At 47.7% G+C, this 27,074-nt stretch overlaps 1 protein-coding gene across 1 annotated transcript in view; it reads left to right on the plus strand.

Moving 5' to 3' along the window:
- Window positions 1–27,074, plus strand: part of COL13A1 (collagen type XIII alpha 1 chain) — a 202,769-nt gene that overhangs the window by 89,654 nt on the left and 86,041 nt on the right. The window contains exons 6-13 of the mRNA XM_043980266.1: window positions 2,151–2,177; window positions 6,340–6,390; window positions 15,690–15,725; window positions 17,612–17,638; window positions 21,197–21,223; window positions 23,355–23,381; window positions 23,768–23,794; window positions 25,763–25,789. Of these exons, the coding sequence (XP_043836201.1) occupies window positions 2,151–2,177; window positions 6,340–6,390; window positions 15,690–15,725; window positions 17,612–17,638; window positions 21,197–21,223; window positions 23,355–23,381; window positions 23,768–23,794; window positions 25,763–25,789 (249 nt within the window). The remainder of the gene's footprint in view (window positions 1–2,150; window positions 2,178–6,339; window positions 6,391–15,689; window positions 15,726–17,611; window positions 17,639–21,196; window positions 21,224–23,354; window positions 23,382–23,767; window positions 23,795–25,762; window positions 25,790–27,074) is intronic.

Genomic DNA, 27,074 nt, shown 5'->3' on the forward strand with positions numbered 1-27,074 from the left:
CCTCAAAGTTCAGCATGTTGTTATGGAAAGTGTCGAGCTTGGAGTCGGCAAGACCAAGGTTCAAGTTCCCAAATGTATGACCAAAAATAATCAGCTCACCATTTCCGAGCCTCAGTTTCCTCATCCTTCAAATGGGGATGATAAGAAGAGCACCTACTTCACAGGGTTGTTGTAAGGATCAGAGGGGGTGACGTATGACTTAGTGTTGGCTTTGCCAACCTCAGATCACTATAGATGTGAGCTGTGATCATCACAGTTCTAAGACTGGGCGGATTAGGGAGAGCTGATCCTTCTACCTATTACACCTCCCACTGCGGGGACCAAGGATTATACAAGGTAGAAGTTTCTTTAGCCCCTCCAAAGTCTCCTGGCTGTTAAACGTTGTTCTCAGCCTGTCCGGTGCATTCTGTTTCCTGAATGTCAAAATTGCCTCATGAGGCTGCCTGACTGGGAGGCTGGCACGAGTGATGCTGTGAATTGGGTGATTATAGGGATGGGTCAGCTAGAGCCGGAAGGGCCCTTAAAGGTTCTCTATAGTTGTCCGGTCCCCTCATTGTGGAGCTGAGCAAACGGAGGCACAGAAAGGGAAAAAGATGTAGCCTGACTGACACAGCCAAGGTTGGAACCCAGGACCCCTCTCTCCACATCCAGAACTCTCTGCTCTCCTCACCACTGGATGATGAAAGGAACCCTTCCCTGGCTAGGAGGAAAGTGGATTAAGTTTTTTTTTTAGTCACTTCATCAATTGAGCCTGCCCATCCCTGCCCTACCTGCTTGGCCCCAAACCTCCATCTGTCCAGATACTCATTGATGGCCACCCATCCCCCCGCATCCCCCACTGTCCCCCCATCCTGCTTCTCTGGTCCATCCTTGGCTTGTCTGGCTGCCAAAGCACTGACTTTGTGTGATGCCTGTACTCCCCCCTCGGCACACTTGACCGTAAGAGACGAGTCCCAAGAGGACTTGCCCTCCCGCCAGAGCTCCTCATCCCAGGCAGGAAACATTCTGGGCAGCTTTTCTGATCTCAATGTGACCTCTCCCAACACATCCACACACACAGAGCACACATCCACATACTTTCTCAATCCTCACCCTTCTCTCTTCTCTTTCCTCTCTCTGTCTCTGTCTGTCTCTCTCTTTCACACACACACACACACACACACACACACACACACACACACATGATCTCAATTCCAATTTTTATCTCTGTTGTTTCCTCCTCTCTGTCTCTATCTCTGTCTGTCTCTGTCTCTGTCTCTCTCTCACACATTCTCTCTCTCTCTCTCTCTCTCTCTCTCTCTCTCTCTCTCTCTCTCTCTCTCACACACACACACACACACACACGATGAATTTCTTACTGAGTGTCAAACCACCCCTCAGGTCCTCCTTGACCTACCAGATTTTCCTCCTTTAATACAGTTTGTCATAGACTAGAGATCGCAATGGAGCCCCAGATCATCCTGGGGATTTCCCTGATGTAGGGCATCCCCAGATGAGGGGACTCTCTTCCAGTGCAAGTCAGCCCCTTCTCTGCAGCTTGTTGTCATAGAGTTGTCTAGAGCACTGAGAGATGACATAGTTAACACATTCCATAAATATCGGAGGCGAGATTTGAACCCAGGTCTTCCTGGTAAAGCCAGGCTGCCTCTGACAATGATAATTGTATTGGCAACAATTACAGCTCCCATTTCCAAAGCACTTTTCATATTCCTTCCTCATGGCCACCCCTTGAGGTAGGTCATGCAAGCACTGTTATCCCCATGTTATAGATGAGGAACCTAAGGCCGAGAGCTGCAATTACTTGCCCAGAGTCATGCAATACCTGAGTGAGCATCCGAGTCAGGATTCGAACCCAGATTCCTAACCTTAAGTCTGGCATTCTCTCCTTCCTCCATAATACAAGTGACCTGTGGAGGGATGGCAGGCAGGCCAAAGGGTTTGATTCCCCCCTCCCTGTACAGATGTTCGTTTGCTTGAACACAGAAGCCAGCATGCCCCCTTGTCGTGCCACGAGGGTCGGTGTGCCATCAATATTGATTCCTCTGTTTGTCTCTCTCTTTTCTCCCCATCCTCCTTCCTCTCCCTTTGTGTGTCCTCCCTCCGGCTCCCCTTCACCCTGTTTTACGTGTGGCTGGTGTCACTGACCCCAGGGACTCAAGGGCCAACCAGGAGAGAAGGTGAGTCCGTTCTTTCCTGATTGTACTCCTGCCCCCTGCCTGTGCCCCTTTACCCTCCCACTGCCCCCCTCTAGGACTCTTAGGAAAGACTAAGGAGAAAAACCACACATGAGACATTAGAAGCCACCAGGTCCAGTCCCCTCATTTTACAGTGTGGAACCGAGGCCCAGGCAGGCAAACAGCTTGTGCATTATATAAGTAGAACATAGCAGAGAAGGGACTTGATCCTAAGTCTCCCTGGTCCTCCAAGCTACAAGCTGCAAAGAAGCAGATTTAGTTTTCGGGTCTCCAGAATCAGCACTCTCCAAGAGCTGCATGAACTGTTTTGGGGGGCAAAGGCCTTCAGCAAAGGTTGAATAGCCTTTTGGGGACATAGAGGGGATTGGTCTTGTGCTGGTCGGAACCTGGAGGCCATTTCTAATTCTGAGTCTGATTCAGTAACTCCACATACCCTGTTGCTTCACTATATGATTTTATTGCCTTTAAACTTGGTTTAGTGTATGAGCCAGACCATCACATCTGCGCTCTGTGTGCCCTCTGACCCCAGCAGTCAGGCCAAATCATTCCACCCCGCTCCAATCCCCCAGCCTGGTTGTTTAGATTTCATTCATCCCACTACTAATATTGTTCTCCAGACTGGGTCAGGAAATGTGGGCTGGTCTTTCTGGCTTTTGTGATAACACACACTTCCACCTCCTCCTCCCCACCCTCTTTCTCCCCATTCCCATATATGCCACAACTGGCCACGTGGGCACACGGGCACAGACCCTCCATTGCCAACCCCTCCTCACTGGATTCCCTGGATAAGGCAGAGACTTTGTTCCCAGAGCAGGAAGTTCTGGGGTCTCTGGCCTCCCCATTTTGTATCTCCAGGCCACCATTCCCACTGGGAGGGATGCTCTCGCTGATAGTATTGGGACTAAGAAATCCAGAGCCTTCAGCTGACCCCCTTAAGAGATACACTTTCTTTAGGGAAAAGGGCAGTGATCTGGCAGTTGAGAAGCTAAAATGACCACATTAGTCCCTGTAGAAAGATGACTTATGAAGACAAACTTCTTACAGCCGATGACCTTTTATTTTCATTGATTCTTTCCCCACATCCTGCATCTTCTACTCCCAGCTCTGGTCTCCTCCCTATCCCTAGGCTCCCTCATGGAGAGCATAATAGCAAGCCACAGAATCTGGATCTTTTATGGGTCACCGTTTAGTTTGGGTCAGAAAACATCAGCCAGGATGACCTATAACCTCTCTCTTCAATGTCCTTTGCCAAATCCCATCTGTCCCAGTGCCTCTCCCTTCCCTTCCTCCACCCCAATCTTGTCACTGGCTCCAGCCCAGCTTGTCCCCAGGATTTGGGTTTGGACCCATTCTAGATCACCCTGGCCCTAAGCATCCAGCAGTCCACCCTCTCCTGGAGTGGGCTCCCAAGTCACTCTACACTGAGCCCTGTGGAGGGAGCCCCAGGCAGTTTGGCATGGCAAAAAGAGCCCTAGCTTTGGCTCCTTCCTATCCCTGTAAGCATGGACAAGTCACATCACCTATCTGGTCCTCACTTTCCTCATTTGTAAAAAATGAGGGGGTTGGGCTGCCTGACTCTAAAGTCTCTCCCAGCTCCCCTTCTGTGGTCCCATGATCTCTAAGGCCTTTTCCAGCTCTAATCCTGTGACCCTGGAGGGGCTGGTTCTTTGGCCCAGATTTCCCAAGACCAGAGGCAGAAAGGTTAGGACCCCCTACCCCACCTTCGCCCCAGGGAAGGACTGGACTGACCCATGAGTACTGGAGACAGGGAGGCAGTGAAGCCCATTTTTCCTTATTCATTATCCCCCATACTCCCAAGAGGATTTCAGCTTAGTGTGGGGAGAAAGTCAGCAGCTCAGACTATGGTGCTCCTCAGTCCGAGATTCCTGTGAAGTGGGTTGGCTCAGCCAGCCATCCTCTGTGCCTTGAATCCTCAGCTAGAATGAGCTTTCTATTTAAGAGGTTTGTCGCATGGAGATGGGTGTTGTTGTTTAGGAGACTGCTCAAAGAACCAGCCCCTCCAGGATCCAGAATTTATCAAATGTGACCTTAGGGGTCATCTAGTCTAACCCCCTCTTTGTCTAGATGTCTGATTAATAGGCTATCAGTGAGTTGCTTCTACTCCCCACCCCCCTATTCCCACCACACAGTCTTGAGTGATGAAGAAACTAGAAAAGAAAACCCAGGCTACCTTGGGATCAGATTGTCTTCATTGCCCATTCAATCAAGCAAGCATTTATTAAGTGCTTACTGTGTGCCAGGCACTGGGCTAGTTTCCAGGAGCACGAAGGCCAAAATAAAGAATAGCTACCCCCAGAAAGTCACAGGAGCAGGACAGGAGCAGGGCTCCTGAGATACCTCCATCTGTCTTTCCGGGGAACTGGCCAGGCCTATTGTGGAGTTATTCCCATAATACCCCACCAGGATCACCCTTCTGCAATGCCTCTGTGCATCATTTTATTGAATCCAAGTTCTGTTGAAAGAAGGAATGTAGACTGGAAAGAGCATTGGGTCTAGAGTCATATGACCCAGCCTCAAAAACTACCTCTGATATGCCCTATGAGACCTTAGGCAGGTCACTATAAAACAAGGGTATTTAATTAGATGGCCCCTCAGGTCCCTGCCCGCCCTGGGTTTATGATCCTTTGGATGGAGTGGACTTTTTGAGAAGTGCTCACAATATTCCTTGAACTGGAAACATCAGCCAGGTCTGTCTAGATGTCATCCATTGCATCTATCTATGTCTGCTTCTGGAGGTCTCTCTTGAACCATATTTTAGTGCTGCCCACCCACTGTTTCATCACCTCCTTTTGGGGGCCAGTTTCCTTGACCCCAAAATACTAAAAAAGTAGGCACTTGGGATCTCTCACCTCGCTTGGAGACATTTCTCAGCTGTTTCCTCCCACCTCTCCTTTCAGTGTTCAGGGATCTGTGGTTTTGTTAGCATGGGTATTCATCTCCCTATACACTTCCAATAGAGTCATTTTAGGATATGGTGGCTGGCCATCAAATCTAGGACCTGGTAAACACTAAGTATTTAATTAATGCTTCTTGATCGATGAGTCTCTTTGAAGGGAATGAGGTTGGTCTTCCAGCAACAGACTGAGTCATCCTCCACATCTGGACTTGACATCTTCGCCCACCTCTCCACCATATTGAAGCTTGGGGCAGGCTTTAGTGGAAACATCTCAAACTAAGCCCCAAAGACACAACACTATACAAGATTTCCCTGAGGCTTCATCTATCACCATGGGAGGGCTGCCATCTAACCTTGAAGTCCTCAAGGCATGGCTTCATCTCTGCATCAGGGAGCTGGCACATCTAGAGACAGAACCAAGTTGGCTTTTCTTCATAGGAGAGATGAGGGCTCCTCGTAGCATGGAGATGGGTGTTGTCATTTAGAAGACTGCTCAAAGAACCAGTTAGGTTGGGGCTGCACTTTGAGGGGCCCTGAAAAAGCATCACGTCAGGAGACAGAGCAATACAGTGGAAAGAGCCCTAGCTCTGCACTCAGAAGACATGGGTTCAAATCCCATCTCTGACATTTACTACCTGTATGACCTTGGGCTGGTCCCTTGACTTCTGTGGACCTGTTTCTTCATCTGTAAAATGAAGGTATTGAACCAAATGACCTCCCAGCTTTAGACCTATGAGGCAGGATTAAGTGATAACATCACTAGGGCAGGCCAGAGCTCATAGGCATCTCCATTCGCCATCTCTAATCTCTGCTCTGGCTCCAGGCTCATGGTTCTGGTCACCTTTCCTGGGTTTAATCTTGGTCGGGGATCTTCTTTCCTCTCATGCCTCACTTACCCATTGTTTCTCCTCCTGCTCTTCCTCTCTTCCTCTTTTCTCATCCTCCACCCATTTCTCCAACTTTCCTTTCTGTCTTTCCATCTCATCCCTTTCCTTCCCCTCTTTCCTCACTTTCCAGTTCTCTTCCTTTTACTCTTTCTTTTCTCCTATCTGTTCTTGTCCTTTTCTCTATTACTTCTCCCTCTTCTTCTCTTCATTCCCCTTTTCTTCTCTCTCCATCATTCTTTCAATCTTCTCTTCTCTTCTCTCTCTCTCTCTCTCTCTCTCTCTCTCTCTCTCTCTCTCTCTCTCTCTCTCTCTCTCTCTCTCTCTCTCCATGCCTCTGCAGGGAGCCCCAGGAGATGCTGGAATGTCTATTATTGGTCCTCGAGGTCCCCCGGTAAGTTGCTTCCTCTTCTCTTTTAGACTGTCGTTGGGGCTATGGGTGAGCTACTGAATAAGATGGAGGGGGGGAGGCAGAAGGGAGAGCCCGGACACTGAGCTCCCTCTGGGCGGGGCAGCCACAACATGTGATGTGGCTTAATGGATGGGACCAGATTGATGTTGTCGTCCAAAAAATGGGTCCTGACTAAATATAACCAAATTATAGCCTCGTGAAAGGGTTTGGAAGGCTTTGCCAGGATGGGCCCTTAGCCGCAGAGCTGCCCCATGGTTCTGCTGTTTATGGCAAAGAGGGAGAAGGCACAGCCATGGGCTGACCTCAGGCTCTGAAGCCCCACAAGGTATTCATCCTCCCAGGGGCCATGGCCCCCCGGAACTGGTGCCCAGAGCAGCCAGTTTGGATCTAACTCTAAGCAGTTTCCTCTCTAAGGGGATCGCATTTGTCCCCTACTCTGGGTCTAGTTTAGGATGGCCTCTTCTCAGTAACAAATCAAGAAGTTTCCATCATGATCCTCAGGATGAGGCTGCCTTAGGAACAGAAGAAGCAAGCGCAGGAATTTCCTGCTGAGCTCAGCCACAGAATTAAAGTAGCAGGATTTCCCAACCCCTCCAAATTCCAGCACTTTCTCTCTTAATTATTTCCTATTTATCCTGTATGTAGCTTGCTTTGTATACATTTGTTTGCATCTTGTCTCTCCCATTAGATTGTAAGCTCTTTGAAGGCAAGGACTGTCTTTTGCCTCCTTTTCAATCCCCAAATGCTTAACAGGATGCCTAGCACATAGGAGGCACTTAATTAATGCTTATTGCCTGAGTTACATGTCAGTATTTACAAGCCTAGCTGTAACAGTAGATGGGGTTTGCGTAGAGTTGGAACAGCCCATGGAATGTAGAACATGGAATGCTACTGTTCCTAAGAACCCATAACATGGAATATTCAAATTGGAAGCAAGAGTATACTGTAACCAGCTCGTGAGAGCTGATTGTTAAATTTTCAGCATGAGCATTTATACCTTAGAAACTGGCAAGTACTACAAATAGAGGTATGCTTTATTATTTTGTCGTTCTAGACTTAAGAAAGCGATGGAGAAAATGTTAATGCAACTTAAATTTATAAGTGTTCCATGCATATGTAAAATTGTTTGGGATGGGGGGAAGAGCTGATTGTTAAACACTTACCAGCAAACACCTGGTTAGGATGGCCATTAGAAGAAAAATCTTAGGACATCAGCCCAGGAAGATGTCTAGGCCAAACTTTTTAAATTTTACATATAGAGAAACCACTTGGGGTTTAGAGAAATGACTTTCCCAAAGTCACACAGCAAGTGAGCCACAAGGCCAGGTCTCCTGGTTCACAATCCGTTGTTCTTTCTACTACATCTCACTGCTTCCTTCATCTTAATCTACCTACTAGGAGAGCCACAAGGTCATCTGTGCATCTCTCCAGAGCAAGTCAGTGAACCTCTCTATCACCCTCACTTTCTTCATCTGCAAAATGGGGATAATAATAGCACCTACCTCCCAGTATTGGTGAGAGGATAAAGTGAGGTATTTGTGAAGCACTTTGCAAAGCTTAAAGTATTGTATAAATGCCAACTGTTATTATACAGGAGGCTTCCAGATAAAGTAGTGGCTAAAATCTTAGCCTTAGAGTTGAGAAGATTTGAGTTCATTTCTGCCCCCAAACACTTGGTAGCTATGTGACCCTGGACAATTTCTTATCCTCTCTGTGTCTCAGTTTCTGTGTGTGTGTGTGTGTGTGTGTGTGTGTGTATGTGTATGAAAGAGAGAGAGAGAGAGAGAGAGAGAGAGAGAGAGGGAGAGAGAGAGAGAAAGGAAAGAGAGGAAAGAGAGAGAGAGGGTGAGAGCGTGTAGGAGAGAGAAGACAAAAAGCACCTTTGTTTGCTGTTAGAGGGTCAAGGTCAAGTGGGGCAAGACCCTGCAGCCTGGGGCTGGAGGGAGAACAGGTGGTTTTCCACTTAGCTGTGTGAAGCCTTGAATTAAGTGCTGCTAATAAGAAACAGCTTGAAGAGTTCCTGGGGCCACCTGTCCCAGACTCTGGAGAGATTGATGAATGCTTGGACCCAAAGGGGAAACAGGCCTAGGTCCTTGAGAAGACAATGGTTTGGATTCTAGCCGCAGCAAGAGGGTGGGGTTTGTCCGTCTTTAATGGATTGATGCTAAACCACTGAAGTGACTGTCGCTGGAACCTCAAGCTGAGCTCTCGGTAGCACCTCAGGAAGCCACCCAGGTTAGGGAAAAGCTCTCCCATCAAAGGGAGGCCATCGACTCCTCAAGCACCCTTTATCTCTAACAAAGAGGGGGCGTCCAGATTTCCACAGCTCCTCCAGGGGAGGCTGGTGTGACGGCAAGAGAGAATTTCAAGCAATGGACACGGGTTTGAGACCTGTCTCTGCTAAGAGGAGGGTAGACTTGATGGTGGCCAAGGTGCCAGGCCACCTTAAAATCCCATGTCCCACCCAACCAGAAGATGCAGTGGCCAAATGCATCCTCCACTGGGAGGGTGAGATACCGACCCAACTGGATGCTTTTCTAAACCTCTGGCTGTTGAGGATGAAGTCACAAAATGTCAGAGCTAGGGGGAAGCTCAGAGAACACTTAATCCAGGCCCCTCATGAGCAGAACTCTCCTCTATAATAACCCTGACAAGGGGTTGTCAGGTCTTCATTTGAAGAGCTCTAGTATGGGAAACTGTGACATCATCTATGTACCTATGGATCATCATATGTACCTATATACCCGGGGTCACATAAAAATCCCTCGGGCAAAAAGGAGTCACAAGTGGAAAAAATTTAAGAAGCCCTGATTCAGTCCAACCTCCTCATTTGACAGATGAGGAAACTGGGGCCTAGAAAGGGAGGGTAACTCACCCAAGGTCACACAGGCAGAGCCATGATTTGAACCAAGGGCCTGTGACTCCAAGCCCAGCATTCCTTCTACTAAGGTAAGTGGATTGACAAGCTCCTCCTCTCCAGAACTATCCATCTCGCCTTGCTGTTTGGGGCCAATGTAGGGGAGGGCAGGGCCCTGTTTGGGCATGACTGCCAACTTGGCAGTTTGTTTTGATGTCTCAGATACACAACGGTCCCCTTCCAAGTGGTTGGGAATTCACTGAGTTCCCTGTCACCCAGGCCTCAAGGGAGGGAGGAGAGTCCAGGGAACTTTTCAGACCTTCATTGTGGCTCTCCCCTGAGGACAAAGAGCCCAGGGCTAGCGAACCAGAGAGAGAGCCGTGGAATCAGGCTTCAGGAACCAGGGATTTAATCCCAGTCCCACCATACCGATTGCCTTTCCCAGTTCTCCTTAATGCTTATGTCTTCCCACTGGGATTGCTTCCAATTGACCCTTTACACTGGATATGTCTCATGTGTCTGTATACATGTATGTATTTGTATAAATATAGTCTTCCCCATTAGAATGACAGGGTGACAGGAGAGCCAAGGGCCAGACTAGCGTCTTAACACAATCCTCGGGGCATTGGCCCTGATTGGAGTTCCACCCTTCCTCTCTGATAAATGGGCCCAAACCCAAGAAGAGGAAAGAAGGGAGACACGCAGGCACACAGGGAGGTCCCAGAGGTCAGAGAGCCCTTCTGCCAAATGATTTTCTCATTTCCCCTGGAGCAGAGGGGATCCCAGCAAAAAGCCTTTTGTCTGACTGCACTCTTTGGTCTTGAGAGCTGCTGATGGAGCAGCCTCCATCTTTTTACAAATGGGATGACTGTCTATACGGCACAAAGAGAGAGCATCAAGGAAAGGGGCTTGGGGATGGGTCTGGGAATCTCTGCTCCTGACCTCTTGTCAAGCTTTTTTCCCGGTTGGGACTAATCTCTGGCCAGGCGAGGGGAGAGCAGCTGAAAGTTTATACAAAAGCTTCCAAGGGCCAACCAGAACTGTTTCCGGGTTTTCTCCTCAGAAGCTATTCTTAGCATCCCTTGGCCCCAGGAGAAGCCTGAATGGACGAGAGGAGGCCTTTATGATTTATGAATGGATTCCCCTCCCTTCCTAACATTTGGGAAGCCTGCCAGGAGCAAGTTCCATAGTACCTCTCTGCTCCTGATGTCTACTCCGGCTCCCAGACAGTGTGCACTTGGGTAGGGTGGGGTGGGGTGGCAGGCTCGGTGATGTACACCGACTTATAAAAAGAAGGAACCTCTGAGATCATTGAGCCTAATGCCTCCCTATAGGGGAATCCATAAGATCATGGGATTTTGAGGAGAAAGGGACCGTAAAGTAAGGTGAAGGGTAGAGTTACAGGGGAGAGACACTCATCTCTTTTTTAATCTGAAAGGATTCAGGTTGAGTTCCATACTTGGGTTCTGCTCTAAGGAATTACAAGCCATTTTCTCAGAAATCTCAGTGATTTCTTAGCCAGCTGGATGGGCATCCTTTTGAGTTAGGGCACCAATGCCTAGATCAGCCACACAGGTTCCAAATGAACAATTATCTGGACCCAGAATCAAATAGGAGGAGAAATGAGAGGTGATGAAGTATCATGAAAAGATTCTTGGAATCAAGGAACAGGTTCCATGCTTGGCTCCTACATTTATTCCCTGTGTTATACTAGAGCATGACTCTTAACTTTAATGGGCCTCAGTTTCCTCAATTGGGGGCGTGGATTAGAATATCTAAGATCGGGGCAGCTAGGTGGTGAAGTGGATAGAGCACTGGCCTTGGATTCAGGAGGACCTGAGTTCAAATCCAGCCTCAGACACTTGACACTAGCTGTGTGACCCTGGGCAAGTCACTTAACCCTCATTGCCCCACAAAACAAAACAAAACAAAACAAAACAAAACAAATCTGGCCTCAAACGCTTGACACTTACTAGCTGTGTGACCCTGGGCAAGTCACTTAACCCCAATTGCCTCACCAAAAAAAAGAGAAGAAAAAGAATATCTAAGGTCTCTTTCAGCTCTAGTGATTCATGGGTGCTTGAGATTAAGCTGGACCCTGTTTGTTTGGTTTTTTGGTGAGGCAATGGGGGTTAAGTGACTTGCTCAGGGTCACACAGCTAGTAAGTGTCAAGTGTCTGAGGCTGGATTCGAACTCAGGTCCTCCTGACTCCAGGGCTGGTGCTCTATCCACTGCACTACCTACCTGCCCCTGGCTGGACCCCATTTGGAAAACAAAAAAGCACTTTCAATGACCCCACGCTTCTTGCAACAACCCCTCTTGTGAATACCACTCTTCTTCCAGAGAGCCATATGTCTGAGAAGTTTGGAATTACCACTGACTGGTAAACAGTCTCTTCCCACTGATGACTTGCACAAGAGAAAGAGCATAAACGGCTTCCTTAAGGCCTAAAGAAGGAGGCGGGGCTGGTGGGCCGTGAAAGTGAAGGATAACAGATGGACAGCACCAGGATGGATGTGATATTAAAGAAGCCAGGAGTGAGCCTCCACCACGTTGGAGGATCTCTGAAAGAACCATATTCGTCCAGGGGATGGATTCTGATCTCCTCCAGTGAAGGGGCTTGGAGGGGGAGGCACAGCTAAGACCCCAACTCCCTGAGAACTTCATGGTAGATGACTAGACTCTTCTTGGAGGAAAGAAGGTCCCTGACCTTGGTGATTGTGGACTGCTGTCTCCTTGAGCTTCCTTCCTTCCTGTCACATGATAAGTCAGCATCCATGGTGGTTCCCACCTGGTCAAGATCGACCCAGATACATCACCTGGAATTGATATTGGTAAGAGAAGTTGGGAGAAGAGAGACCTTGCTTAAAAATCACCCTGGAATTGCTCTCCCTTTAAATTCAGAGACTCCCAACCCCAGGCTGAAAGGGGTAAAGCAAGTGTCTGGTGCCCAAGGCTTTGAGACAGCCTTGTTTGTTCACATGTTAAAGGCATGGCACCACTACATTAGAGAACTCGGTCATCACCATCAATTAATGATCCCTCTGATAGACAAGTCAAGGATCCTCAAGGATACAAAGACAGTCCCATGTACATACACTAGAAGATTTGTAGCAATACTTTGTGTTGGCAAAGAAACTGGAAACAAGGTAGCTGCCTATCAAATGAGGAATGTCTAAATAAATCATTGTATGGAATGTAACTGAATGTTACTACACCACAAGTAAGGAACATGAGTAATATGGAGAAACATGAGAAGACGTATAAATTGATGCAGAGTGAGGGAGACAGAGTGAGGGAGACAGAAAGGTTACTGATTCTGGAGTCAGGACCCATGTTCAAATCCCACCACCAACATTTAACTGTGTGATTTTGGGCCAGTCACTTAACCTTATTGGACCTCCCTTTCTTCATCTGTATGGTGAGATGGTTGGACGCAATGATTTCCAAAGTCTCTTTCAGCTCTAGATCTATGATCCTAAGCAGAACCAAGAAAACAATATGCCCAAGGACTACAATTGAGTAAACGAAAAGAACAAAACAAAACAAAAAGAAACTGAACACTAATTACAATCAACAAGTTTGGTCCCATGGAAGAGATGGGACAATGTACCTCCCTCCTTCCATTGAAGAGGTGAAAGGACTATGGGTGTGAAAAATTGCAGATTCTGGCACTCTCAGTGGGTGTGTTTAATTAAACTGGGTTTTTCCATCTTTCTTTTCTATCCTTTGTTTCTAAGGATGCTTCTCTGGGTAGCAGAAAAGGGAGAGAAACCTTTGGAAATAAAGATGTATTAAAAAAATAATAACACCCCACCTGCTAAAACTCTCAAGGACAAATGTTATAAAGTGGGACAGCTGGGCATCTTAGGAATTGCCATCACCCCCCTTCTCTAGCCTTTTAACAAGAGGGACTCAAGGTCTGGTCCCCAGTCCCCAGATCCCATGCAATGTTTCCTTTCTCTTCTTCCAAGCTAAGGGGAAAGATAGGGAGAGGGGAAAATGATAATTCCCAAGATACTCAGCTGTCCCAGTTCCCAACATTTGTGCTTGAGATTTTCAGCAGGTGGAGTCTTACAAATATAAATAATTTTTTCTGAAGTCGTTAATATCTTTTTTTCTTCCACTAAAGTCCTCCAAATGCCTCCTGGTGGTACAGAGATGACTCCAAGATTTCAAAGGTGCAGGGATCATGTGGGTCCTACCAAGACTTCAACCCAATGACAAACTATGTGTTATCTAGGAAGAAGGTGTAGGAGCTCATCAATTGCTTAGCTACCAATGATTGATTTTTTTCAGCAACAAAAACTCTCAAAGACTATGTATTAGTTATGGTGGGAGTGCACTATCCACCCATCCATGCATCCATTCATTCATTCATTCATCCATCCATTCATTCATTCATTCTTTTTTGCAGGGCAATAGGGGTTAAGTGACTTGCCCAGGGTCACACAGCTAGTAAGTGTCAAGTGTCTAAGGCTGGATTTGAACTCAGGTCCTCCTGAATCCAGGGCTGGTGCTTTATCCTTTGTGTCACCTAGCTGCCCCCCATTCATTCTTACATTCATTCATTCAACAGCCCATGCCAATTAAATTACAGTCTTTTTTGGTTTTGTTTTTCGTTTTTTGGGGGGTGAGGCAATTGAGGTTAAGTGACTTGTCCAGGGTCACACAGCTAGTAAGCATCAAGTGCCCGAGGCCAGATTTGAACTCAGGTCCTCCTGACTCCAGGGCCAGTGCTCTATCCACTGTGCCATCTAGCTGCCCTAAATTACAGTCTTGAAGCATAAAAATATGATCAGTTCTCCCATGACTCCTTCAAGGATCCAAGAAATGGTCAGAATGATGACTCCCTCAGCCATTGCAGAATGCCACCGTCTTCCCATTGTAGTAAGTCTTAATGACCTTCTGGGGATGAAAAAAATACATTCCCTGGTATTCAAGTTTCTGGTGATGAGGCTCTCTGCACTTAACCCAACTGGTCCTTGGACTATGGACATATTATCTCGCATCGAATTCATATTTTGTGTTTTCCCAGAGTGTTAGGAATGCCCAGGGGCAGCATGGAGTAGGACATAGAGAACTGACCTCAAAGCAAAGAAGATCTGGGTTCAAGTCCTGCCTTTGTGTGACCTTGAGCAAGTCACTTAACCCCTCTCTATTTTATGCTACACTGTAAGACTCCAAGTTGCAGAGAAGATGCTGGCCTGTGTTGGAGGAGGGAGTTTCCTCACCTAGAAGTTCCCTATACCAATGAAGTCACAAGCCCAGTGCCTATCCTGGAATCTTCCAGAGCCTCTGAGAATGTAAAGTCACTTCCTCTGGGAAGGCCTTTTTGAGGATTATATGAATATATAATTACAAAAATTGATAATAATAATGAGAGTAACTAGGGTTTATATTGTTCTTTTAAGGATTGCAAAGCATTTGATCTTAACCCTACGAGATAGATGCTATGATTATCCCCATTTTATAGATGAGGAAACCAAAGTTGAGAGATTTGCCCAGGCCATGGAGTAAGTATCTGAGGGAAGATTTGAACTCAGGACCTGTTGGCCTTAAGTCTAGCATTCTATTCATTATACCACCTAGCTGCTCAAGCAAATGAGTCTTCCTGACTCCAGACCCCAAGCTTTATCCACTGTGGTGCCACCTAGCTGGCTCGAATAATTTAATAAATGTATTAATTTACTAATTTAATTTACTTTAATTTATTGAATTTACTATTTAATAAATGCTTTTTAAAAATCCCTGGTTACAATCCCTAATGAAGCATGTTGTGCATACCTTTGGATAGGACTGTGTCTTATCTGAACTTTGTATCCATCTCAGTGCCCTGTAGACATCCAGGGCTTAATAAATGTTTGTTGAATGAATGAATTTCAGATGAATCCCTCCAGCTTCTTTCTGTCTGTGCCCACCCTCGATAACTCTATCTTCCCTTTCTGTCCTTCAAGAGAACATGTAGGGGCAGCTAGGTGGCGCAGTGGATAGAGCACCGGCCCTGGAGTCAGGAGTACCTGAGTTCAAATCCGGCCTCAGACACTTGACACTTACTAGCTGTGTGACCCTGGGCAAGTCACTTAACCCCAATTGCCTCACTAAAAAAAAAAAAAAAAAAAAAAAAAAAAGAACATGTAGTCCAGAGAAGGAAACCAGCAACACTGGGTTCAAATCCTCACACCATCTCTTACTGGTGTGTGACTTTGGGGGTGTCACTTTCCTTTTCTGGGTCTCAGTTTCTACCACTTTACAATGAGAGGATTCTACTGGATGATCACCAAGTTCTATTCCCACTCTAGAACCCAAAGTTATCAATTGCTGTAAGAAGACAAGGGGACTTAGAGCCCCTGTGTGGTAAGAATCAGCATCTCTCAGTCTGACTCACTTTTTTTTATTATTCTTTCTTTCTCTCTTTTGCAGGGTCAGCCTGGCACAAGAGGCTTCCCTGGGTTTCCGGTGAGTGGGGTGGGGAATCCATTATAGCCAGGCCTCATTGCACTGAGCTATCCGTTGCATTAGCATTTCCATCTGAAACAACAGTGCTCTACCCCTTGACCCTTCCAAAAATGCAGCCAGACATGGGATAGCTCAGAGCTGGGACTGCTCTTAGTTGTAAAAAAATATATAGAGAGAAAATGTAAAGAGCCAGCAAGTAGTGAAACCCAGTAACCTCTCTGGTTCTGCTGAAGAGACTGAGCAACCCCAGCCTGATACTTTAATTTTCATTGTTCTTCAGTTGGTTCGGTCAGTCGTGTCCAACTCTTTGTGACCCCATTTTTCAGGTTCTTTGGCCACTGAAGTGGTCTGCCATTTCCTTCTTTAGCCTATTTTGCAGATGAGGAAATTGAGGCAAATAGGGTTAAATGACTTGCCCAGGGTCACACAGACAGTAACTGTCTGAGGCTGGATTTGAACTCAGAAAGATGGGTCTTTTCCTGATTCCAAGCCCAGCACTCTGTCCATTGTACCACCTAGCTGCCCAAGACACTGTAATAATAGAGGAGTCAAGGGGCAGCTAGGTGGCACAGTGGATAAAGCACCGGCCCTGGATTCAGGAGTACCTGAGTTCAAATCCGGCCTCAGACACTTGACACTAGCTGTGTGACCCTGGACAAGTCACTTAAACCCCATTGCCCCGCAAAAAAAAAAAAAAAGAGGAGTCAGTAAGACTTACCCTAGAGGGTAGGGACCCCTGACCTAGCTTGGACACAGAGATAATAATTGCTAATATTTACAATAGCATCTTAAGGTTTACAAAGCCCTTTACACTTACTATCTCATTTGATCTTCACTCCAACTCTGAGAGGGAGGTGGTACTATTACTCCTATTTTACAAGTAAAGAAACTGAGGTAGACTTGCCCAGGTCACACAGCTATCCAATGTCTGAGGCTTGATTTTAACTCAGACCTTCCTAACTCCAGGCTCAGTACCCTAGCCAGTTGCAAGATCCAAGAAATGGGGAGAAGTCACCAGAAGCATAGTCTTCCATTCCCATTAGGGAAGCAGCATAGCTAAAGGAAAGGATTTGGAGTCTGGGAAACCTAGGTTGGAATCCTCCCTCTGCCACTTGCTAGCTGTGTGACCCTGGATGAGTCACTTAATCTCGGTCTGCCTCAGTTTCCTCACCTGTAAAATGAGATGTTTGGACTAGATGGCCTCTGAGATCTTTTCCAGCTCTATCTCTATGACCCTAAGGTCCTCCAACCTTGATCGGGTTTCTTAGTTGTCCTGGTTCTCAGGGGTGGGGGGTTGCACTAACTGGTCTCTGAGGCCTTCTGGTTTAGAGGTTTGGCAGGTAGGGAATGGGCCCAAGAGCAGGGTGGGGAGAACAAGGACACTAAGAACCACCAACCTCAAGGCCTGCCTACATGGTCCTAGAGAAGGAGGGTACCCACAGTCCCACAGTGGAAGGACCAGCTGATATACTGAGGCTCCATCTGGGGAAGAAATGGGCTGGGGATTTTTCATAGGATCCTAAATTTCAACCTAGAAGGGACCCCAGAGGTTATCTAGTTCCACCTCTTCATTTTACAAATGAGGAAACTGAGGCACGAGGAAGTAAGGTTCACTGACAAGTGCCGGGGGCAGGAATTAAACCCAGGTCTTCCTCACTCCAGGTCCAGTGCTCTACCCACTGTGCCATTTTGAATAGTGGGATCTCTATTTGGGGACTCGGGATTTCCATCCTATGCACAGCTTCCCAAGGAGTAGCTCTTCCTTATTGTCCCTCTTTTCAAGGGCTGAGGCTAGGTTCTGTGGAAAGAAGGTAATGATGTTTAATATTTAATGATCAGCCCATGGCTGACATATTGACTTTTCTTCTGTCTTTCTTTTGCTCCAGGGCCCCATCGGCTTAGACGGCAAACCGGTAGGTGGCTACTTTTTCCTCAGGCTTTTCACCCTTCTCCCTGGTACGAGGTCATTCACACTTAAGTTTCTTGATCCTGCTGAGAGATTCTTGCCTTCCCTATGAGGGTCTCTAGAACAAATTAAAGATGCAAAAAAGTTATTTATTGTTGTTTTAAGGACACAAGAAATCAACTCTCTCCTTGGAAAGAGGAAAGGAAGGGGGGTTCCAGGGCCCCAGCACCCATGGCCATCTCCAGAGCAGAATTTCACAAGCGTACATCTGAGGGCACAGTGCCTGAAGCCAGAGATTTGAGGAAGGGAACGGTGAAAGAAGGAGAGGAAGGGAGAGAGGCCTGGCAGGGCTGGAGCCAGGCACGGACTCAGGAAAGCCGCATGTTGGGGAAGAAAGAAGGAATTGCCCAGCTGAGGTTAAAAATGACAGGAGGCTCTTTCACATACATCTAGCCCATGATTCCTCCCCGCCCCCATCACCCTCTTCACTTCTCCCACCACCCTCCAGCTGAATGTTGCATTTTTGTTATTTCTTTCTCTCCATTAAGAATAATTCACAGGGCGGGGCAGCTAGATGGCGCAGTGGTTAAAGCACCGGCCCTGGATTCAGGAGTACCTGAGTTCAAATCCGGCCTCAGACACTTGACACTTACTAGCTGTGTGACTCTGGGCAAGTCACTTAACCCCCATTGCCTAAAAAAAAAAAAAAAAAAAAAAAAAGAATAATTCACAGGGGCAGCCAGGTGCCACAGCAGATAAAACACCGGCCCTGGATTCAGGAGGACTCAAGTTCAAATCTGGTCTCAGACACTTGACACTAACTAACTGTGTGACCTTGGGCAAGTCACTTAACCCTGATTGCCCCGGGGAAAAGAATAATTCATATTCTTGGGGCAGCTAGGTAGCACAGTGGATAAAGCACCAGCCCTGGATTCAGAAGGACCTGTGTTCAAATCCAGCCTCAGACACTTGACACTTACAAGGTGTGTGACCTTGGGCAAGTTACTTGCCCCCCCCAAAAAAAGAATAATTCACGTTCCTAGAGTATTGCAAGGTTTCCAAAGCACTTTCCCCACAAACCCTGGGACACAAGTAGTAAATACAGGCATTAGTGTCCCCATTTTATAGATAAGGAAAATGAGGGCTAAGTCAGGAAAGGGACCCAGACACTATCCTAGGCACCAGGGATGCAAAGGCAAAAAAGAGAATAGTTGCTACCCTCAAGAAGCTTACATTCTATCAGGCAAAACAACACATGTTTTACACATGTACGTATAAGAATAGGGATAGTGGATGGATTTCCCTGGTGAGGAAACTCCCTTTACTAGTGCAGGTTGGCACCTTCTTTATAACTGGCTCATATGTAAGGGAATACAAGAGACATACAAGGTAATTTCCCTGGGGGAGACACTAGCACTGGATATATCAAGAAGAACCTTGTGTGGGAGGCAGTGCCTCAGCTGAGCTTAGAAAGACGGTAGGAGTTCCAAGAGGTTCAGATGAGGAAGGATAGCATTCCAGATTTGGCTGACAACTGTGCAAAAGCATGGAGGTGGGAGATGGGCTGTATTATGTGAGTCAGCAAATTGGCCAATTTGGCTGAACCACCGAGTACATGAAGGAGAATAATGTGTAATTAGACCAGAAAGGTTGGCTAAAGACCCATTATAAATGTTTTTAAATGCCAAACAGAGGTGATTGTATTTGATTCTTAGACTCTAAGCTCCTTGAAAGACTGTTTTTCTTTTTCTTATTCATATCCCCAGGGCTTAACATGGTGTCTGGCACACAGTAGGCATTTAAAAGTGTTTATTGAATTGGATTGATCCTAGAGGCAAGAGGCGAAGCTACTGAGCAGGGGAATGCAAAGGACAGATCTGGGTTTTAGGAATCTCTCTCTGGCATTTGTGTGGATTATGGACTGCAAAGGGGAGAGATAGGAGGCAGGGAGACCTCTGAAGAGGCCACTGCAATAGTCCAGGTGAGATTTGGTGATAAGGGAACTAGGCTATGGCTGTGAGTGGAGAGAAGGAGACAGATGTGAGATGTCACAGGAGTAGAATAACAAGACTTGGTAACACATTGGACGTGGTGGTGAGGGGAGGGAGGAGAGGAGACCAATATGACTCTAGGGTTTCCAGGCTGGGGGGACTGGAAGGTGGTGGTGCCCTTAACAGAAACTGGAAGAGGGTGGGATGGAGGTGAGAGGGGAACATGATGAGTTCTGACTTGGACAGAGTGAGTTTGAGGTGTCTCCAGGACAGGACATCCAGTGTGACATGTCCAATGGATAGTTGGTGATGCTGGACTAAAAGACTGGGGCTGGATAAGGAAATATGGAAGTCCTGTGCATAGGGATGATGATTGAACTAGCTGGGTAACCTGTGCAAGTGACCTCACTGTTCTGCCTCAACTTCCTAATCTCTAAAATGGGAAAAATAATATTCTAGTGCCTACCTCACAGAGCTGTTGAGAGGAAAGTGCTTTCTAAACCTTAGAGACACCCTGGAAGTGTGAGTTGTTTGTTATTCTAGCCTCCACTCCGCCATATTGCCTGGCAAAAATGCCCTTGGTGTGCACTTTACCCTGATATCACCTGGATATAAATGTTTTGTAGGGTTTGTTTTTCTTTTTGTGAAAGGGCATGGGGCATAGTCTGATTTCCCCCCATGAAGGATCCGCAGATCCAAATCCTGCCAAGAGAAAGAGGTCCCAATGAACTAAGAACGACTAAATGGCCACTATTACCAAGAGACAGTGAAACAGAGAAAGGGCAGTTGCACTGTTAAGGCCTATGGGGATAGGGTTAGGGGACAAGGAGTCAGCTTCTTCAGTACCCCAGAGCTCCAGCCAGAAAAAATGCCAGCTCTCTTGGGAGCAGGACTGCTCATGGCCAGTGCCAGCTCCCCACCAAATGACTGCCACACTGCACTGAAGATCAGGGAGCTGGCAGCTGGCCTCGTTCTTCCCGTGGATGGACTAACCCATGTTTACACGGTTCAGCCACAATGGCCTGTGCACCATGGTCTTTTCCACTGAAGTAACCAGGATTCCTTGGTAGCAACAGATTTGGGGGAGGGGGTCAGCCTTCTCCCCAGTAGACACACAGTCTGCACCGCCCTCAATCTTCTATCCCCACCCGCCCCTAGGGCAGGCAACTGTTCCTGTATGAGGGCTTTGGGCATAGGAAGGGAGGGAGGGAGGGAGGGAGGAAAGAAAGAAGGAATGGAGGAAGGAAAGAAAGAAAGAATGGAGGAAGAGAGGGAGGAAAGAAGGAAGGAAGGAAGGAAGGAAGGAAGGAAGGAAGGAAGGAAGGAAGGAAGGAAGGAAGGAAAGAATGGAGGAAGGGAGGGAGGAAAGAAGGAAGGAAGGAAGGAAGGAAGGAAGGAAGGAAGGAAGGAAGGAAGGAAGGAAGGAAGGAAGGAAGGAAGGAAGGAAGGAAGGAAGGAAGGAAGGAAGGAAGGAAGGAGGGAAGAAAACTGAGGAAAGGAAGAAGGTGAAGGGGTAGAGCAGGCTTCTGGGTTTAGAAATAATCCTGTCTGGCCCTCACTGTCTTCTCTTTCAGGGTTACCCTGGACCGAAGGGGGAGATGGTAAGATCTAATGGCAGGGCATGGAGGGGGTTCTTACTGGGCCATAGCTGAGACAGTGTAGACACACTGTGCCCTCACACTTGAGGAAACCTAACTCGGGAACTCAGAATGTCTGTGCCTGAGCCCAAGGGGAGCCCCACAGAGGAGGAGCCTCTCCTGAGCAGGCTGCTTGGCCCTCCCTCCTCAGGATTCTCCACATGCAGCAGAGGAGAGCCCTTTAAGCCTCAGGGCAGGGGACCTGGGTTCGAATTCTGACTAAAAGCCAGTAGCTGTGGGATCCTGGGCTAGGGACAGGACCCAGGGCTACAAGGCACCTGGGACACCCCCTCTTATTTTACAGATCAGGAAACTGAGGCTTGGAAAAGGTTAGGTGAATTGCCCAGGGTCACTGAGGTAGCAAGCAGGAGGGTTGGCATGGACCTCGGGTCCTCTGACCCGAGTCTCCTGTGTCTTTTACATCCTACCATACTCCCTTTCATACACTGATCTGAGCCTCCATTTTCTCATCTGTAAAATGGAGATTTTGCACTACCTGCCGCTCAGGGCTTCTCTAAGAAATGAAAAGCATCCCACAAGCATTTATGCTCTGATCCTTGTTAGCTTAATAATGCACAGTGGCCGAAATGGAGACGCGCGAGCTCTCCCGTCTCTCCACCTCCTGGTTTGTGTCTGTGTCTGTGTGTGTATGTGTGTATTTGTATGTGTGGGTGTGTTTATATGTGCGTGTGTGTTTTCTCCTTCAGGAATCTGATGTATGCTTGGCTCGCCGGCCCTGCTGGGTTGGGAAATGTTCCCCTAGGCCAGGCCAGAGCCCTGCAAGTTGCCTGGGCCAGGCCTGATAACATTGTCTTGTGAAATAGGAGAGGGGCGCCGAGCGGACAATTAGCAGCAGATGGACAGAGCATGTGTGCAGGGCGGGGGGGGGGGGGGGGGGGGGGAGCCATGCTCCAGCTTACACCTACGGGCCTGGGCATCCTCCCCACTGCAAGGGGCCACGTGTAACTTCAGCCACCAGGAGGAGGAGTGAGCCTTCCGTCTGGCCCCTCTGCAGCCGGCTCCTGGCTGCCCAGCCTGAGACCTCCTTGCTCCAAAGGTTGGTGAGGCTGCTCATAGGCCACCACTGAAGAGCTGCTGGAGGCCAGACAGCCAGGCCTGCCGGGGCTGGACAACAGGCCTTCCGACCCCGGAAAAAAAACCAGCTGGGGAGGCAGGACCTGCGTTCTAGCCAGGCTATGGCTGCTAACTCGGGCTGTGACCTTGAGCGGGTTACTTTGTTTTCCTGGGCCCTGGCTCATCCATCCATAAAATGGAGACAATACTGCATTCCCTCATTCATTCGTTTGCCAAACATTGGTTAGAAGGGCCTCCTGTTTGTAGAACACTGCTAGGTAGGCCCTGGGAGAGAGAGAATCCTTTAGATAAAACCTAACCTCTGTCCACCTCCCATGATTAGGGGCCTGCAGAAGGCAGGAATAATCTCATCGTGTTCCTGTATCCTGGCTTTTGGCGCAGCACGCAGTAGGCATTTGATAAATGCCCATCAAACTGAATGACACTATTCAGCCTAGTCACTGAGTCATGGTGGCACCATACGCCCTTTTGGCTCCTTCATATGAAGGGTGGGGCTAGGGGAGAAGTGGGGCAAGGACCCCCCACCCCTGCATACTCCCTGGATGTTTGCAATGAGGAGAGGCAGGGGGCACCCCATCAGTTTGCCAAGGGCAGTCAGAGAAAGAAATCAAGCTTTTCTCTACCCATTTCCACCTTTCTTTCCCTCTCCCCACTCCTGAGTGAGATAATAATAATAATTATTAACATGAATAGTAATAACTAGCATTTCTATTGTGCTTTAAGATTTGCAAAGCACTCCTTGTAGGGTATTTCATGTGATCCTCACCAGATGGAGAAACTGAGGCTGAAAGATGTAGCCCAGGATCACCCAAGTAAAATGTCTGAGCAAGATTTGAATTCAGGTCTTCCTGACTTCAGGCCTCGAGCTCTATCTTCTAATGCCACCAGCTCCCTAGGTTCAGCAGCCTCTGTGCCAATGAAAAACTTGGGACTCTGTTGATTTCCTTTCAAATCCTTGGCTTTGTTTCGGCTGACTGTCTGTGTTTCCTTCCCCTCACAGGGTCTGTCAGGTCCCAGGGGACAACCGGTAAGTCCACAGGTGGGGTGTGGCATTCCTATCAGAAATGGCATTTTCCCAGCTGGCTTTGGGTCAACTAGCATTTATGAAGCACCTACTATGTGCCAGGTACTGTGCTAAATTCTGGGACTAAAAAGAAAGGCAAAAATCCAGTCCCAAACTTCAAGGAACTCCATCTAATGGGGGAGACAGCACATCAGTTAGTGGGTGTATAGAAGATCTGTGGAGGGAAGATAAAAGGTAATCTCAGAAGGAAAGCACTGACTGGAGGAAAGGGGGAATTGGGGCCAAGTCTGGAAGGAAGCCAGGGAAACCAGAAGGCGGAGGTGAAGAGAGAACATTCTGTATCCCGGGCCTCGGTTCCTCACTCTTTTCCCCCCAATTTCTCTTTGTAGGGACCCCCAGGACAAAAAGGAGAAAAGGTAAGTCTCATCATGGATTTCTAGGATTTATTTATTTACTTACTTATTCATTCATTTGTTTGTTTGTTTGTTTTGTTTTTTGTTTATTTATTTATTTTTGTAGGGCAATGAAGGTTAAGTGACTTGCCCAGGGTCACACAGCCAGTGTCAAGTGTTTGAGGCCAAATTTGAACTCAGGTCCTTCTGAATCTAGGGCCACTGCTTTATTCACTGTGCCACCTAGCTTCCACCTCTAGGATTTATTTTTAATGAAATATGGAACCTCCTGAGAAATCATAGCTTCTTCCCACTAATTTTTTGACAGTGATTTGGCATGGTATGGCATGGTGAAGAAGGGCCCAATGGATAGAGCCCTGAGCTGGAGTCACAAAGACTCATCTTCCTGAGTTCAAATCTAATCTCTGGTACTAACTAGCTGGGGAAGTCACTGAACCCTGCTAGCCTCAGTTTCTACCTCTGTAAAAATGAGCTGGAGAAGGAAATGGCAAACTACTCCAGTATCTCTGCCAAGAAGACCCCAAAAGGGGTCATGAAGAGTCAGGAATGACTGAACCACAAAATGATGTGAGCATGAAGCCCTGGATCTGGAGTCACAGAACCAGAGAGTTGTAAGAGAGCTCAACAGTCAATCCCACCTTCAGCCATCCAGGCCCCCTCTTCAACATCCCTAAGCAGTGGTCACCCAATCGCTGCTTGAAGATCCCCAGCGAGGGTCCCTCCAGACCGCTTGGGTGGATCAGGATTCCTAGCGGGTATAGGCTCAGTTACATGGCCAAAGGGGCCCCTCCCCACTCTGAGATTCTAAGATCCTTTGGCCCAATCGGGCCAGCTCTTCTCTGGCATCAGGGCCAAAGCGCTTCATATGATGAGCCCAGTATCTGCTTTGAAGATTGCACTGTTCCTTCTCCCCTTTAAGGCCAGCGCCTGCCCTCTGGGCATGTTGTGGTCGTTCGGTCCTTTTCAGTCCTGTCCAACTCTTTGTGACCCCATTTGGGGTTTTCTTGGCATGTCCTTCTCCAGCTCATTTTACAGATGAGGAAACTGAGGCAAACAAGGTTAAGTGAATTGCCTAGGGTCACACAACTAGTAAGTGTCTGAGGCTAGATTTGAACTCAGGAAGATGTCTTTCTGATTCCAAGCACTCTATCCACTATACCACCTAGCTGCCCCCTCTGCGTATGGTTGGTCCTTTTATTATTATTATTATTATTATTATTATTAGCTAGGCCAGATTTGATTTTGGAAACAGCAAGCTAGATTAGAAATAGGCCTGGCAGGCTCTGGAGCTCACCCTGCGGTCCCAAAGCCTCGGCTTATCAGGGCTATCCCAACACGGCCCATTTACTGCTTCCTGACCTTTCTGGGAAGTGATATTAGCTTCCTTCTGCAGCCTCAGAGGAGAGAGAGCCAAAAAGTCCAAATGCGATCACAGCTATATCTATCACACTGTGAAGTTTACAACACACTTTCCCCCTCCTGACCCCACAGTACAGGTAATAGGAGCATCATCATCCCCTTTTTACAAAGGGGCAAATGCCACCATAAAATGACTTGTCCAAGGTGACATAGCTAGTCAAAGTCAACAAGCATTTATTAATTATTTACTGTATACAAAGCACTGAGGATAAAAAGAAAGGGGCCCAGGTTTCTCCTGACGATCCACACCAGAGGCCTTGCGGCTGGCAGATTGGGGAACCCTCAGTGGAAATACCGGGCTGTGAATGTGAGGTGGCATTTTTTTGAGGTAGCATCTTTTTTTTGTTTGTTTTTTTGGTTTTTTGTGGGTTTTTTGGTGAGGCAATTGGGGTTAAGTGACTTGCCTAGGGTCACACAGCTAGTAAGTGTTAAGTGTCTGAGGCCAGATTTGATCTCAGGTACTCCTGACTCCAGGGCTGGTGCTCTATCCACTGTGCCACTTAGCTGAGGTAGCATCTTAACAATCATCTCTGTTTCTCCTTCTTTCCCTAGGGTCAATGTGGTGACTACCCACACCGGGTAAGTAAATCTCTCTTTGTCCCCTTTTCCAAACTGCCTACTTCCCCACTGACTTCCTTTAGCAGGCATTTCTTGACCTGTCAGGAACAGGAAAATTGATGCTTCACCCCACCCCAACCTTTGATGCAACTTCTTAAGATATTCTAGCAGGAATCAGAGAGTGGATCAAAGCCAACCCTCAATTCCCTGCTCTCTGGGGTCTCTGGGATCATCTCTCTTGGCCCATTAGAGACTCAGACTCCCAAATGAGCAGGGCATGGGTCTGGGACCATGGGTCATGGGCCATGGACCTTGGACCATGGGCCGTGGGCAGTGGGAGGAAGTCCTGGAGGCTGGGCGTTACAGTGTGTGTATGATGGTGTGGCTGGGCTTTGTGTATGCCTACGTGCCTGGGGCTTGGGTCTGACTCCAGGGATGACCACATGCCTCATGGCATGCGCCTAAGCAGCTTCCAAAACCAAGTATAAGCAGCTCTTTGGGGTGAGCCACACCTCTTCTTGCTGCTATTGCTGCAGATAATTGAAGGCTGACTGTCCAAAGGACTAGGGGTGAGGTCCTCACCTCACCCCAGCACTTTGACTGAAGTCCAGCTACCAGGCACAGCAAGAGATGGCAGGCCTAAGGCAGGGGCAGTCTCCTTTCCCCAGCCTCCTAGCCTCATCCCTCAGTGCCCTCATTCCAGGGGCCTCTACATTCATAGCAAGACCCTTTGGGATCACATATTTATGTCTGGGGAGCAGGCTGTACTTTGGAGGGCCAAAAGGCAAGGATGCTCTGGTTGAGATTCAACAATCAGAAGCCAAGTGACATCTCAATCCAGAAAAATGATGGTTTAGCATTGGGTGGGGGTAGGTCACCTCACCTCTCATCTGGTTACTCTCCATGAGGGTAAAGGGAAGAGGAAAAGGAGGAAGAGAAAGAAATATTTCATTCAGGGACACACACTGTGGACACACACTGGGATATATTGGCACACACCAATGGGTTGTCAGGCATACTCTCAAGACTAATAGTCCTACCCCTCCTCTTCTGCTTTATCAGGCACAGAGCAGGCCTGAAGGGGGTGTGATTCACCCCCAAAACCAGGCCTCCCCTTCCTCAGATCATCCACTGGAAAGATACCAGCATGAGCACCCATAAAACCAAAGGCTCCCTAGCCCACATAGCAGGGGCTTTCACAGGCAGCCTGACCTTTGCTAAGACATTCGGCTTGGACCCCAGGGCTAGTTGGAGCTCTGGTATGGAGACAACCTGCCAGGAGCATATGGATTGGGAAAAGGAGATG

The sequence above is a fragment of the Dromiciops gliroides genome, chromosome 2 (genome assembly GCF_019393635.1).
Source record: "Dromiciops gliroides isolate mDroGli1 chromosome 2, mDroGli1.pri, whole genome shotgun sequence".
NCBI lineage: Eukaryota > Metazoa > Chordata > Mammalia > Microbiotheria > Microbiotheriidae > Dromiciops > Dromiciops gliroides.